The sequence below is a fragment of the Lissotriton vulgaris genome, chromosome 11 (genome assembly GCF_964263255.1).
Source record: "Lissotriton vulgaris chromosome 11, aLisVul1.2, whole genome shotgun sequence".
Lineage (NCBI taxonomy): Eukaryota > Metazoa > Chordata > Amphibia > Caudata > Salamandridae > Lissotriton > Lissotriton vulgaris.
Genome location: NC_141699.1, coordinates 464,310,491 through 464,327,352, shown reverse-complemented (window position 1 = coordinate 464,327,352; position 16,862 = coordinate 464,310,491). Strand labels below are relative to the sequence as shown.

Here is a 16,862-nt window from a genome sequence, read left to right as displayed (position 1 = left end):
GCTTGTTTTTATTTTAAATCTTGTGTCGGGTCTGTAAAACGCTCCGACAAACGCACAACTCCGGGGAGGACTTTGAGACAATCCACCGGCTGCTTAGATAATGCTTAGATTTTTTTTTTTTTTAGGTAGGCAATACATTTATTTATTCGATTGAAAAGATAAGTCGACACATTGTAAATATTACATGTAGTTTCCAATTTGTTAAAAAAACGTGTTTTTCAACTTGGAAAAAACAGCTTGTAAACCTATAGGCAGACAAAATAGATGAAAGATTGCATACGTGAAAATTCACGGAAATATACGAATGCCACAAAAAGAAACTCCTCCGTCGCTTCCGTGTTCTGCAAACAGGACTTGTGTTTATATTTATTTTAAAATCTCCCCAAACGGAAGGGCTGTCGCTGTGTTTGGACCCGCGCACCCCCTGCACACGTGGCCTTTGTGTCCTTGCCCCGAAGCAGGGACACCGGAACCAGACATGTCATCTCTGCACGGCTGTCCTCGCTTAACGGGGTACGGATCCTAGCGCCGAGTCCCGTGACACACTCAAAGCGCCTCACTTGTGAAGTTTCTTATTTTAGGAGGGCATGTCACCGGAAACCCAGGGTTGTTACTGACTGTCGCTCATCGTGGCAGGCACTTCCATCAGATCAGCTGAATGCGGTTAGGGAGGATTCTTGCACTACAGCAGCAAGGGGAATGGGGTGACACGGTTTGTTATGTTGTTGGCACACGTGTAGCGCCCATGCAGCGGTATGCGTGGCCTCATGGTGCTATATTGCTCTTTCCGTACCACTCAGGCCATTCTCCTATGTATGTCATTACCGCTGCGCTAAAAGGTTAGATATCGATCGATTTGTCGGATATGTTTGCACTATGGCAGTATTGTACCATTCACACACATATACATAAGTGCGCATATTGTGTGTTTGTACATCCCACATGCATATGTGACTTCTTGGCATTATACTGTTTATTTACAATATTATAGTTTTAATTAACTAAAATAATTAATTTTGCCTTCTTTGACTGTTTACATAGAAAGACTAAAAACGGAAGTTCTCTGAAACACGGACGAAAACTTTTTTTGCCGTTTTCTTCCTTGCACAAATGTCAGAAAGCGGGCTCTGAAAACATATTTTTCTGTATCCATCAACTTACAGCGGCGCTAGTGCCGATTCTGCCTCGTGAGTATAGGACGGGGGCTGTATAGAACTCCTAAGTGCGTGCATAGTTGGTGAATGCATATTGTCTCTATAACTAAACTCTTTGGATTCAAGGTATCACTGCGCACACTTTTCACCAGTTCTTGTAACACGTGTCTATTCGGCTCGCCGTGTTTCTTAAAGTTTGACCCATGCTTTGGGTAGGATGTGCAGTTAGAGGCCGGCATTACACGAGTGCGCGTGTGGTGAGAGGGGCTACAGAGGTTTTGTGAGTTTAATCACGGTGTGACTCTGGGAGCACGCAGAACCATGATAGGTACACTTCGGAGTCGCGCTTCTCGCGTTTGCGTATTCCTGGTCGGCGCCCAGTCCTTTTGCTATAACAGAGTATAACGGATTTACGGGGGAGGGGGGGGGGTCATTATTGGATTGTACGGAAACTGCGAGTAGATAGAAATATTTATTTTATGTTAAGGCTGTTTTTTTTTTTTTTTTTTTTACAACACTGACAAAAGTGAAGGATTATTTCTTGGACCTTCTACGTTGGTCAAAAGGGGGGTGCGAGTTATAAATATGTTGGATTCATCTTTCTTTTGGGCAATTGTGGCCTTTAGAATCGGTAGGAGTGAGAGATCCGCTTCACAAAACTGTGATCCTGCGCAAATCCCATTTATCACCGTCTCCCAGCTTTTATAACTGACAAAACGACGAGCCGCTAAAACTTACTTATTCAGAGTGAAACTCTACTTATTCGGAGTTTTATTTTGAGAGTCTGAGATCGGAACAGTTCTGCCAATCTATGGGGTGCCTTATTATTTATAGGGCGGGACCCTGCGCAGAGTGTTCTGCCACATACTAAGGGACAGTACCACCCCCAAGCACACTCCCGTAGACTAAATCTACAACCCACTGCTCCACACTGTGTCCCCAGATCTCCTCCTACCACACCAACACCTGATGCACTGCTCCTCACCGTGGCGACTGCACACAAAATTAGGGGCGCAGAAGCCCTGTCTGCAACAAAACCGTACAAAACAGAGAAAAGGCACACAACACGACGGTGGACAATCTCCCTAAAGCACAAGGATGTGGTGTGACAACCAGATCTGCCGAACGTGAAACTGGGGAACCAGGTTCGAGTCTTGGCGTCGGCTCACCATCCTGTGATTCTGGGCAAATCAGTTCATCTCCCCGTGCCTAACAAAAGGGACTGTGCCCTTGTGTAATGTAACTGGTTCTCATGTAAAGCGCTCCACTGCCTTCGGGTCGAGTTCGCCTATATAGAACTGCAAAACAAAACAAAAAACAACCAGCATACCCCGTCGAGTAAAAGCTCACTGCACCGGCGGATCCAGTGCACGAGCTATGAGGGCTCTCTACTACAGCCCAGTACTGCCCGTGGGGTGGAATGTTCCCACTACACACACAGCGCTGGGAGTGGGCAGACACACAACGAGTCAGTCTACGGCCCTTAACCCCGTACACAGCCCCGGGGTGACAGGAACAGCGCACTGCACTGCACACCCACTGAATCAAATCAATGCATACGGCATACATCAGCACACGCAGCTGTGGTGGTCAAGATACCAGGCACACTAGGGCACTGCACTACACACAGCACTTTGACAGATACCTTTAGGCGCACCGAGTACTGCGCCCCGCACAGACCTGGAAGGGGGCTCTTTGAAGCACCCGGACACTGCAACAACCCACACAGCACCGAGAGGACACATTCCCGCAGACACTGCAACTTACACACAACTGCAGTGACACACAGAGACACAGGACTGACGGGTCACATCCCTGCAGACACTGCAACTCACACACAACTACAGTGACACAAAGAGACACTGCACCCCACACAGGACTGACAGGTCACCTCCCCACAGACACTGCAACTCACACACAACTGCAGTGACACACACACTGCAACCCACACAGGACTGACGAGTCACATCCCCGCAGACACTGCAACTCACACACAACTGCAGTGACACACAGAGGCACTGCAACCCACACAGGACTGACAGGTCACCTCCCCGCAGACACTGCAACTCACACACAACTGCAGTGACACACACACTGCAACCCACACAGGACTGACGAGTCACATCCCCGCAGACACTGCAACTCACACACAACTGCAGTGACACACAGAGGCACTGCAACCCACACAGGACTGACAGGTCACCTCCCCGCAGACACTGCAACTCACACACAACTGAAGTGACACACAGAGACACTGAAACCCACACAGGACTGACAGGTCACCTCCCCGCAGACACTGCAACTCACACACAACTGCAGTGACACAGAGAGACACTGAAACCCACACAGGACTGACAGGTCACCTCCCCGCAGACACTGCAACTCACACACAACTGCAGTGACACACAGAGACACTGGAACCCACACAGGACTGACAGGTCACCTCCCCGCAGACACTGCAACTCGCACAGAACTGGGACTGTGAACCCGAGACACACAGAGACTCTGCAACCCACACAAACAGAGACGCCCACCCCAAGGAACTCAAGAGACTGTAACCCACACAGCAGGGGGCCACATCCCCGCAGACTTTCCAACCCACACAGAACTGCGACCCATGGTACACCGAGATACTGCAACCCACCCCGCACTGAGAGGTCACATCCAGCGGGTTCTGCAACTCTCACACTGAGACGTCCCCCCCCCCCCCCCCCTCCCCCCTGACAAACCGAAACACTGCACCCCACACAGCAGCACATGGAGTCCTTTACCCCGCACACACTGCAACTCACACAGAACAGAGACAGTGACCCTCACACACACATAGACACTGAAACCCACAGGGCCCTGAGGGTTCACATCCCTGCAGACACCAACTCACACAGAACTGTGACCACTGCTCCCAGATGCCACCCACACAGGGCCCTGGGAGGGTCGCATCCCTGCAGACACTGCAACCCACACAAAACTGCGACCACTACCCATAGATGCCACCCACACAGCCCTGAGAGGACACATCCCTGCAGACACCAACCCACACAGGGCCCTGAGGGGTCACATCCCGGCAGACACCAACTAAAACAGAACTGCTACCCCTGCCCCTAGATGTCACCCACAAAGAGCCCTGAGGGGTCACAACTCTGCAGGCACCAATTCACACAGAACTGCGACCCCTGCCCCTGGATGCCACCCACACAGGGCCCTGGGAGGGTCACATCCCTGCAGACACTGCAACCCACACAAAACTGCAACCACTACCCCTAGATGCCACCCACACAGCCCTGAGAGGTCACATCCCTGCAGACACCAACCCACACAGGGCCCTGAGGGGTCACATCCCTTCAGACACTAACTCACACAGAACTGCTACCCCTGCCCCTAGATGCCACCCACAAAGAGCCCTGAGGGGTCACAACCCTGCAGACACTGCAACCCACACAGCACTGAGAGGTCACATCCCAGCAGACACCACCTCATACAGAACTGCGACCACTGCTCCTAGGTGCCACCCACAAAGAGCCCTGAGGGGTCACAACCCTGCAGACACCAACTCCCACAGCCCTGAGAGGTCCCATCCCTGCAGACACTGCAACCCTCACAGGACAGAGAGGTCACATCCCCGCACACACTGCAACCCACACAGCCCCGAGACATTACTTCTAGGTGCAGGGAGATACTGCAACCCACAGGTCCCGGAGAGGTCACATCCCCGCAGACACTGCAACCCACACAGAACTGAGACCACTACTTCTAGATGTACTGGACACTGCAACTCACACCGAACTGGGGCTATGACACCTAGTTACACAGATACACTGCACTCCATACAGCACCAAAAGGCCACATCCTAGCAGAAACTGCAACTCACACAGAAAGGGAGCGGTGACCCCTGGACACACTGAGCCACAGCAACCCACAGCACTGATAAGTCACATCTCAGCAGCCACTGCAACACATAACGCACTTGGAGAGTCAGCTTTACAAACTGAGACACCGCAGCCCACACGCTCTCGGAGGTCACATCACCGCGGACACAACACTCCAAACAGCACTAGGAGTTATTATCCGCTGATACTGCACGCCAAACAGTACAGGGGCCGTAACCCTTAAACACACTGAATCCTCACACAGCACTGAGGTCACAGCACCACGGACACTGTGACTACTCTCCACACAGCACTTAGGTCACAGCACCACGGACACTGTGACTACTCTCCACACAGCACTTAGGTCACAGCACCACGGACACTGTGACTACTCTCCACACAGCACTGAGGTCACAGCACCACGGACACTGTGACTACTCTCCACACAGCACTGAGGTCACAGCACCACGGACACTGTGACTACTCTCCACACAGCACTGAGGTCACAGCACCACGGACACTGTGACTACTCTCCACACAGCACTGAGGTCACAGCACCACGGACACTGTGACTACTCTCCACACAGCACTTAGGTCACAGCACCACGGACATTGTGACTACTCTCCACACAGCACTGAGGTCACAGCACCACGGACACTGTGACTACTCTCCACACAGCACTGAGGTCACAGCCCCACGGACACTCCACTCCACACAGCACTGAGGTCACAGCACCACGGACACTGTGACTACTCTCCACACAGCACTGAGGTCACAGCACCACGGACACTGTGACTACTCTCCACACAGCACTTAGGTCACAGCACCACGGACACTGTGACTACTCTCCACACAGCACTGAGGTCACAGCACCACGGACACTGTGACTACTCTCCACACAGCACTTAGGTCACAGCACCACGGACACTGTGACTACTCTCCACACAGCACTTAGGTCACAGCACCACGGACACTGTGACTACTCTCCACACAGCACTGAGGTCACAGCCCCACGGACACTACACTCCAAACAGCACTGAGGTCACAGCCCCACGGACACTACACTCCACACAGCACTGAGGTCACAGCCCCACGGACACTACTCTCCACACAGCACTGGGACGGGTGACCGCTTCCTCAAACACACTGAAACCAAGGGCGAAGCTGGCAATAGTGCAGTAGGAGCCGTGTCGCCGTGGCCCAGGGATGCAAGGGGCCCTCTGTACCCTAAATATGGCTACATCTTGCCACAGACCTGCGGCGTGGGGGCAATTTCCTAGCTCGCACGAGGGTTTGTGACACATTTGCTACACCAGTGATTGAGACACTGCACTCCACGCAGGTCTGGGGCCGTCCTGTTGCCAAACACTCCCAGACAATGCACCCACCCCACACGCTGCACGGGGGAGGGGGGCCGGGGTCACACCCCCAAACTGATCGCCCCGTCTCACCATTGCTCCAGCACAGAGCTCTGTCCGTGCGGAGATGCCTTTCTGACAAGTGAACAGCTCCGGCCCCTTTTGTTCCCAGACTTGGCAGCATCTGCCTCTCCGCCAGCAGCCCTAAGAGGAATGACCGCACCCCTCCCACCCCAGCCTCCCAGAGGCCCTCCCTGGCCACTCGCCCAGCACTGACATGAGTGGGGGTCGCTGGAGCCCGAGCTGCGCCTCTGCTGCCCCCCCCCCCCCCCCCCCCCCCCCCCCCCAGAAATCTAAACACGGGAGAAGTTTGCACTGATGCTTACAGCCCTAAAAACTGCACGGCAATCTGCAGGAACCCGCTGCCACTGCCTTCAAGGCGCTGGATCCTACAACTGGGCATGGGCAATACTCATCTCTTCCTACAATTCCTTCCTACACCTCTTCGAGACCCGATTACCTCCCTTTTCGACTATATGAAGGGGCGTCAGAGTGTTTTTAGATTCAAAACACTTAAACATGGAGCTCAAAACTGGAGATCAAGTGAAATGCATGTGACTGCTAATACCAGGGAAGGTCACCTGCAGCCAAACAGGGATTCTAATCCCGGCTACCCCGCTTTACCAGATGATGTGATCCTCTGCTAATCACTTTTTGTCGCTGCGAACCAGTTCCATTATATGTCACATAGTGAGCGCTTCGAAGGATTCTAAATTACAGAATATGTCCCTTTAACATGTATGGATGGATAACTGTTGATGACATTTCCAGTAGTGCATGTCACAAACACGCTGGACATAATAGGGGTCATGGGAGCATAGCCTTCCATTTGGCAATAAAAGGTGGTGCTGGAACGCCCCAGTCATTTCCAAACAATCACCGGAGCTGGGGGCACGTATACGCCGCGTGCACCGTGAGCGTGACCCGACCTCCATCGCATTCAGCCCACGCACGGCAAGCATTACTCTTCCTACAAGACTGACACCCGCTGCTTACCTCTGTGCGGCTACGATGCCATCCACCACCCCCACGTTCCGGACCCAGGAGCGGACTGAATCCATCTCAGCCGACAGGGGCTTCTCTTTCAGAAGGGGTCCTCTTCCCAGAGTGTCCTGGATCCCAAACATTTATGTAAAAAACACAAGTCTAACAAAAAAAATCCACCAGAACAGTCTCCCTAAAAAAGTAGGTAAAAAGCACGAAAATCACATAGGCAAAAAGTCACCCCTAAAAAAACTCATTCAAAACAGGAACAACCGGAGTCATCAACTGCTGTGTGAGTCGCTGGTTGTGACTTCCTTGCTCTGTTGGGCTGGTGTTGTGCTCTGGGTGGTGTTGTGACGTCTTGTTGTGTAGTGGAGATGGAGACGTGGAGTCCTTGTATGCTGTGGGGGTCTGTAGTCCCTGCTGTCCGGGGGTGGGGGCGTTATTCTCCAGCTGTGGGTGTCTGCATCCTGGCAGGCAGGGTCCTGCTCTGTGCGCTGCAGCTGTGGGTAGGTATGGAGCCCCCTGGAGCAGGCTGTCTTGTTGCAGGCGCTGTAGCTGCTTGCACTGGACTCTGGGCCGCCGGGAAGGCAGCTATTCCCCGTGAATGAGCTGCAGCCAGGAGGGGGCGCGGCCACGGCCATATTAGGAGCGCCTCATTTGCATGCCGCTGAGGGAGCTGTTTTGATAGGCAGGGGCGGTCCACACCGGGAGTTCTTCTTTAGCATGCAGGGGGCGGGGCATTCCTGATAGGCATATCGAGCGTTCCCAAACTGTATGTGGGATAGAAAATAGTGTTGATGAGCAGGGGGCGGGGATACAGACACGCGAACAGCGTCTCATCAGCGCGAGCTCGTGGCAACAAGCATCAAGGGGGCGTACTGCATCCATCTACAAGTACCAGCGGGCAGGGCGGCCAAGCGTTGAAGTGTGTGTTTTTGTGATCGACATAGACAGAGGACGTCAGCTCCCCACCGCACTGTAAGCGTCCTTCTTGGATTGATCTGGATTCCAAAGAGGATGCATAGGAACGTGGTTATGTACAAAAATCCGCCAGATGGACATTTGGTTATGTATCTTTTACAGTAAACAATGTGATTAAACTGAATTCTGGAAGATTCATAATAAGAAAATAGTAGTAAATAAATATGTATTTACTTTTTTAGTACAATAACGTTAAGCATGCTCTCGATATTTAAATCAATTATGTAACACTTATACACACCTAAGAAAAAAGAGCAAGGGAATCACTGCCTTGTCAATGTTTAACATTTCGCACTTACCAAAAACAGTAATGTAGATTTTCCTAGTAATTTATGAAGGAAAGTCTTAATTTTATTAAAGACACGGAGGCGAGTATTATGCTTTCTAATCCTGCTTTATATGAATAGCAGCATTCAAGATAAAAGAACAGCTACAAGTCTACTAAGCGGAAGATAGCCAATGGGATGAAAAAACGTAACATATACAATAACCAATGGAATGTCAGCTCTATGTATCATACCTAACTTGACTGCAAACAGTCCTCTTATCTTGCGCAAGAGGTCAAAGATAAATATTAAACAAAGGTAAAATATGAAAAACAATTGAAATGACTAAAGAAAAAGTAAAACACATCTTGTTGAAAGTCCACAAAGGCAGTCAACATCATAAGAGAGGAAGATGAAAAATCGAAACGTCCAGGAGTGACTTGAGCTGAAGACGAGCAGTTACGAGATCCATGAAGAGATGCTGGAGCTTTATGTAGAAGGAGGTTGTTGAGCTGAAGTGGCTGTTAGAGTGGGAAATCGAGAATTTTTTTCCTCACTCACGTCTACAAACCCCTCCACGACACTGGACCAGCAGCTGTGACCTGTACAGATAAGAGTGGTGGGGCCGGGTGGGAGGGAGGGGGGGATTTTGACATATGACGCAGAGGGAAAATTATTTATTTATTTAATTTTCCATGTCGTCGTCTGTCAAAAGTCCCCCACCGCTCTTACCTGCATGGGCCGCGGCTGTGGACCAGCATATCTGAACCACGCCTCGCATTTCACTTTCCCACCAGAAACTTCTGTTCCACCAGATGACCCTTGCCTCTGTCCCTTAGATCCACAAGACAAGAACCAGAGGAAGAGCCTTGTCCTACCTCGCTGTCAAGACCTGGAACTCCCCGCCTCTCCACCTCAGGCAATCCCCGTCGCTGACCCAATTCAGGAAGGATCTCAAGATCTGGCTCTTCGACGGAACCCAGACGGATCAGTAGACCCTCACCTCCTAAACGCCTGGAGACCCTGACTGGTGAGTAGCTGTGCTATACAAACCCCAAATTGATTGATCAATTGAGAGCATGTTGAGGTGAGTTAATACTCACTTCAGTGTCTTAAATGAAACTGAGACATTCCTTCATAAATTACTAGGAAAATCTACATTTTATGGCAAGACCCGAGGCTCCTATTATGCTTGTTTAAAGCATATTAATTACTATAGAAGAAGCAGTTTTAACAGGTTTACAATAGAAAGCGCGAAAAAACAATCATTAGACCAATCAGCTGATTTCATAATATCCTTCACCCGAGAGCCAGCCCAAAAAGCTTTGGAAGCCATGGCTCCTCATGCTGAATGTGCACCATAAGAGGAAGTATCAATCCCCACAAGGGTCATAACCCACTTAACCCAGTGGGAAATAGTAGGGGAAGAAACAGGTTTATGGGGTTTCCTGAAGGAAAAGAGGAGTTGGGTATCAGAATTATTTCTAGATCAACTGCATGATGTTCATACACTTTGAGACATTGTGACACGCAAAGTTTTGGATGAAGAAGAAAATGTGGTTAGAAAACAGAGGTTAAATTAGTATTTGTATGTTTGTGAATGGTAAAGAGAACACCTGCAGGAGTAAATTGCCTGGAAGTAAAATTTAATGCTCTAACATCTGAAAGACGTTTGATGGAAATAAGGCACAACATGGTAAGTTTAGCTGACAACATTTTTAGAGATAGTGCATCATTATTTAGCCATGGCTGAAACTAATTTAAAATAACATTTACATCCCATAATGTGCTGTAGTTTGGAGAAGGAGGATTACAAAACGTTACTTCCTTTAATAGACGACAAACAAGCTGATGTTCTCCAAATGGTTTCCCGTTGACTTAAGGATGGTTGATAGAAATGGCCGATCTATTAAGATTTATGGTATGATATGTTTTTCCATTACAGGCTTCGGCTGCAAGAAAATTAACAATGTACACTATATCTGCTGAAAGGGATTGATTATATTTCCCATACACCACCTAGGCCAACTAGTCCAGGATGGTCTATAAGCCTTAATTCTGTTCTTCTTCTCACTGTATCTGCTGACTGCTCTGTCATATCTTCTGAAAATTGTACTGATTTAACAAATGTGCCCACCCTTGAATCTTGGCCACTACTGGACATGAAGGCACTCATACATCATCTTGGCCATATTAAATCGGGATCCCCTTGTGACATACTGCCCATCTCAGTTTTGCGACAAATTGACCCACCTTCTCTCACTCACGTTCTTCAATTGCTTAACACTTCTTTAATAACCTCCACCGTTCCTCTAAGCTGGAAGCACGCAATGGTGGTCCCATTGTTAAAAAAAACTAATGCTGATCCTGCCCTTCTTTCCATTTTTCGCCCTATTTCTCTTTTACCTGCTCTCTCTAAGATTCTCGAGCGACATATTAATGGACACCTGTCCAAATTTATTGAGACTAATGGGCTGCTACACCCTACCCAATCCGGCTTCAGGACCGGTTATTCTACAGAGTCTACTCTGCTCGGGGTTACTGAAGTGCTCCGACATAACATTGATGAGGACAAGACCATGGCCTTAGTGTTAATCGACCTGTGCGCTGCCTTTGATACGGTCTCTCATACCGTACTCTTAAAGGCCCTCCAATGCTCAGGTGTTACGGGGACCGCCTTGAGTTGGCTGAGCTCATTCCTCTCTAACCGCTCCTTGCAGGTCTTTTCATCTACCTCTAAATCCAAATCTCATCCCTTGCCCTATGGGGTCCCGCAGGGCTCAACTCTCAGCCCTTTGCTGTTCAATATTTACATCAAACCACTGGCAGCTATAGTGGAGGAATCTGGGTTGTCGCTCTTTTCATACGCTGATGAAACCCAGATCCTCTTCTCTCTGTCAGCAGACAAACAATCTGAGCCCTCGGCCCTTAGATCTGGCCTCAGTAAAGTTATGTTTTGGATGAACGCCAACTTTTTTAAACTTACCGGTGATAAAACGGAGGTTTTGATTCTTGGCAAGGACCGCAGTCTCTGGGGCCCTCAACATTGGCCTCCAGAAATGGGTGCGCTACCTCAACATGCCACCCAGGTGCGCAACCTTGGCGTTATTGTGGATGACTCTCTTTCCTGCTGCGGCCTCGAGCTGAGGAGGGGCTAGCGGTGCCGGACTACGAGCTGTACTACCTGGCGGCCCAGCTGCAGTGGCTGACACAGTGGGCAGCGAGGGCCACGAGGGAGGAGAGCGGATCTGATGAGCCGATGGGGCCGGTGCAGGTGATCTCCCGGATCATACTGGGCCTGCCGATGGGAGACCTCCATCTTACTCAGGAATTTGCGACGGTTCGGAAGTGTTGGAATAGATACCTGCGGAGAGGCCACATTGCGGTGCCGTATGCACCGGAGATCCCGCTCAAACTATGCAGGGCGCTCCCGCACGGGGGCTCTTGGCACCGGCTAGAGAACTGGGAGGACCAGGGACTGTCGACCATTGGAGACCTCTATGACGACGGGTCTCTAATGCCCTTCGACCTCCTGCGGAATTTCTTCAGGCTGCCGGGGGGGACTTCCTCCTTCATGCGGCACTGACGGCGGCGATCCGTAAACACTGGAAGGCGGGATTGGTGGAGCCTCCGCTATCCACGGGATGTCAATACATAGTGATGGCCGCGGGGACGGTTAAGGCTATAACGTGCCTCTATAAACGCATAACTGCGGAGGCTCAGACCCCGCTAGCAGTCCTGAAGGCGAAATGGGAGGCGGACTTAATGACGGAGATCCCTGACACGGCATGGTCTGGCATAGTTGAACGGGCCTGGAAGGGGACGCGCAATGCGAGGTTTCAGCTGGTGCATTTTTACATCCTACACAGAGCGTACCTGACCCCTGACAAGCTCCATAGGTACACACTCAGCGGCCTGCCCCCGCTGTCCGGCAGAAGTGGCTGATTTCCAGCACATGTTCTGGTCCTGCCCGGCACAGGGCTCCTTTTGGCAAGGGGTGGTGGAGACTCTGCGGGAGGTCACTGAGAGGGATTTGCAACCCACAATGGCACACTGCGTCCTACATTGGTTCCAACACACATCAAAAAACAAAATCACTAGTAAATTCCTAGACCTAGGTCTGCTGATAGCGAAGCGAGCCATAACGTCCCAATGGGAGGCAAATAGGGGGCCCACAGTGGAGAGGTGGCGAGCGGAGCTCACTAAATGGGCAAGCTGTGAGGGAGAGATACATCTGCAACTGGCACTTAGGGCAGGCACTGATACTGCTATGGAGCGGGCCCGGGCCTGGGAGCGGCTGGTACTGGAACTCGCGCTGCCAACCCCTGACAGCGAGGACTCCTCTGCAGGTAGCCCTGAGCCTTAGACACTAGGGCTTGGGTGAGTGCTCGGCCCAGATCCTTCCTGGGATCGCCCCGCGCCCCACGTGATGACTGCACTTTCCTACGGCTTAATCCTGACTGTCTGGCTCGGACCTGCTGTGCCCGGAAGGAATCGGGCTTGCTCTTGTGGTCCTCTGACACGCCAGAGGGGAGGGGTGGGGGAGGGGGGTAGGATAGGGGGATAAGGGGGTAAGGGATGGTGGGGGTTAGGGGGGGACTGGGCGGAGGGTAGAAAGTTGTTTGTTATTGTTTAATGCTTTCTGGAACAGGTGCGGGGGGAATGGGATGGTTAGAAACGCAGCCATATGCACTACCTGAGACACAGCTCTATGTGAGTACCCTTACAGGTGTTAGCGAATAATGCGCTACTGTATACTGCCGCTCGACCTCCGGGGTGTGAGCTGAATGGCCGTGTTAGAATAAGTTTTTCATATCAGAACTTTTGTACCACGAATGTGAGATGCTGCCTCGTGGATGACTAGACTGTACACATATTCCAGCTGCAATAAAAATTCTTTAAAAAAAAAAAATTGTGGATGACTCTCTTTCCATGCGGCAGCAAGCTACCAAGGTTGCGGCCACCTGTTTCACCATTTTTAAATGGTTAAGGAAGATTGTGTGGATGCTTCCATCTCACACCCAGCGTACCGTGGTCCAGGCCCTGGTGACCTCCAGGCTGGACTACGGGAATATTCTTTATCTGGGTGTTAACAAAGAAATAAAACGCAAACTGCAGCGAGTACAAAACTCTGCCGCGAGACTACTCTGACGAGTTCCCAAAACTGTTTCTACGTCCAGGTCTTTGACCGACCTCCACTGGCTTTCAGTGGAGAATCGAGTGAAGGCCCTCACGTACATGTTACGCATTAAGCATGCAATGGCTCCGACTATTTACAACAGCTGGCCGTCCCCTATGTCCCCTCCCGCACTCTCAGATCCTCTACTCAAGAGAAATTCTGAGTCCCGAGAGTTCGACTGTCTCGTATGGGAGGGCGTTCTTTCTCTCACCTTGACCCCACTTTGTGGAACGCACTTCCATTGTCCCTACGCTTATATTTTGACTTTTTGTCCTTCCGCAGATCCCTTAAAACTTGGCTCTTCAGCCAATAGGCCCTTTTCCCCTCTGTTGTTCTCTGTCGGCGCCAGGAAACCCCTTGGGGTAGCTGCGCGCTGTTATATACATTTAAATAAATGAATAAATAAAAATAAATAAATAAAACTAATTGTTCCTGGAGCCAAGGATTTGTCAATATATTCTGAAGCTTCTGGCGAAATGATAGGTGAAGGTTCAGATGACCTGTTATCTTCCATGCTGACAAAACCAGAGAATTGTCTAAAACCAGATTGTGCAGGTTGCCTGAAGGGCTAAGGAGGAAGGATGGAAAGGATGGTAGAAGGTACGGGGAAATCCATGGTCAGTTCCAGGAGAGAAGTAAACCCCACTTGAGACTGCCAAAAGGAAGCTACTAGTACAAGAGGTGCCTTTTGGCATCTGACCTGAGCCAATACTCTGTGTATCATGATTAAAGGAGGAAAGGTGTAATTCACCAGCGGTGACCAGTTTAGCAAGAAGGCGTAAGAGGATAGCGCCAAAGGATCTGGGTGCCAACTGAAGAACAGAAAGCTGGAGATGAAAAGGTCAATGTGGAAAGTACCCCGCGAGGCACTGGATAAGGCCAAAAACAGACCGAAGGAGCTCTACAGCATCATCAGACAACAAACCTCCAAGCCACTGTCCTCATCTGTACAGGCATCCAAAGAACTATGCGACAACTTCGCCCACTTCTTCAATGACAAGATCGCAAGAATCGAACTATCATTAGACATCAACGAATCACACCCCAAGAAGAGCAGCTCGGCTGTACCTCATGCCCTCTCTCCTGGCTCTTCTCTCACCCCCTGGCTTAGCTTTCGCCCCGTTCTAGAAAGAGAGATAATCTCGTTGATCTCGACCTCCAAACCATCAGCACATATCTCAGACCCCATTCCTCCCCTACTAATCAAGAAAATGAAGCACGCTTTTGCACCTATATGGAGCAAAATCATAAATAGCTCCTTAAAAAATGGAGTGGTCCCTGATTGCCTTAAAATGGGGCAAGTCACCCCCCTGCTGAAAAAACCCGGTCTAGACTTGACAGATCTGAACAATTTCAGACCTATATCTAACCTCCCCTTGCTCTCTAAAACACTTGAACGCTGCTTACTTCATCAACTGACACAGCACCTGGACAACATCAACCTCCTAGAACCCCACCAGTCTGGCTTTAGAAAAGGCTGCAGCACAGAAACCGCAATGCTGAACATCATAGATGATATCCATGGATCACTAGACTCAGACAAATGCTGCCTCCTCATTCTCCTTGACCTCTCAGCAGCATTTGATACAGTGGACCACAAACTCCTCATCAAGTATCTTCAAGAAAGAGCTGGTCTCGGCGAGGTAGTTCTCAAGTGGCTCTCCTCCTTTATACACAATCGCACGCAAAAAATAAAAATCAAGAACTTCACCTCCGAAACCCAGCAAGTCAACAAGGGCGTCCCCCAAGGATCGGTGCTCTCTCCACAGCTTTTTAACATCTATATGGAACCGCTCTCCAAGCTACTCAGAAAAGCCAACATCCGTTTCCACCTCTACGCGGATGATACACAGATCAATCTGGAAACTTCCTCTCTCAATGACATCCAAAGACTAAATGATGTCCTGAAAGATGTTCAAGAATGGCTGACAAACAATCACCTGAAACTAAATCCAGACAAGACCGAGACACTCCTTAACTCGAACAAGGAGGACAACCCTCAAATCGCTGAATGGCTAAAGGCAATCAATGCGCTCAAAGGGAATCTTACTCTAGCAGACTCTGTTAATTCTCTTGGCGTCACCTTAGATTCTAAACTAAACATGATGAAACACATTAAGAGCTCGGCCAAAAGTGCATTCTTTAACCCCTTCGATGCTCATGACGGAACGGTTCCGTCATGAGCATCGGTCGCCCTGTGCTCATGACGGAACCGTTCCATCATGACCACACCCATTTACATTTAGGCCCAGCACCGGGGGTAAATCGGCACCGCACGGAAGGTGTTAACCTCAGACTTCTGAACAAAATCAAACCCTATATTCCTAACAAGGATCTCAAACTGGCCACTCAATCTCTGGTACTGTCAAGACTGGACTATGGGAATGCAATCCTAAATCGCACTTGGCACCGATCAAAACAACATTACATGCGGCAGCCAGAATGATCACTGGCATCAAAAAATCTGATCACATCTCCCCGGCACTCAAAGAGCTGAAATGGCTCCCAGTAGAAATGCGAAGTAACTTCAGAACGGCCTGCCTACCCCACAAAGCCCTCCATACCGGCAAACCCGAATACTTGGCAAAAAAACTCAAAAAAGCGGGCCAAGCCAGGAATCTGAGAAGCTCTAACTCCCTCCTGCTCATCCTACTTAAAACCAGAAAGAAAAGAACAGCGGTCTGCTCTTTCACGGGAAACGCCCCCAAAATTTGGTACTCCATCCCCCGCACATCAGAACCATACCATCCTTTGTGGAATTCAAAAGTCAACTCAAATCCCTGTTCCTCATCCGTTCCCTTGGTTGTGGATAACACGGAACAGACAGCAACCTCAGAACTATGCGACCGCATTGAATCTTATCATTACAATTATGCAGCTCTTACTCTGACACTCGTTGACTGCTAAAACCTTTCATATGTTATGCTTCTGTTGATTATATGCTATTCTCTTACTGTAAAGCGCTCTGTTACCTTTGGGTCCTGACAGCGCTATAGAAAACTTCTTAAAA

The 16,862-nt window shown here is 49.9% G+C and overlaps 1 protein-coding gene across 3 annotated transcripts in view; it reads right to left on the bottom strand.

The window, feature by feature from the left end:
• EBF2 (EBF transcription factor 2) overlaps positions 1-7,704 on the bottom strand; it is a 202,899-nt gene extending 195,195 nt beyond the window's left edge. For all 3 annotated transcript variants that reach the window (XM_086943527.1, XM_086943526.1, XM_086943528.1), the window contains exon 1: positions 7,436-7,704. In XM_086943527.1, the coding sequence (XP_086799653.1) occupies positions 7,436-7,566 (131 nt within the window). In that variant the 5' untranslated portion in view covers positions 7,567-7,704. The remainder of the gene's footprint in view (positions 1-7,435) is intronic.
• Between the last annotated feature and the right edge of the window lie 9,158 nt (positions 7,705-16,862).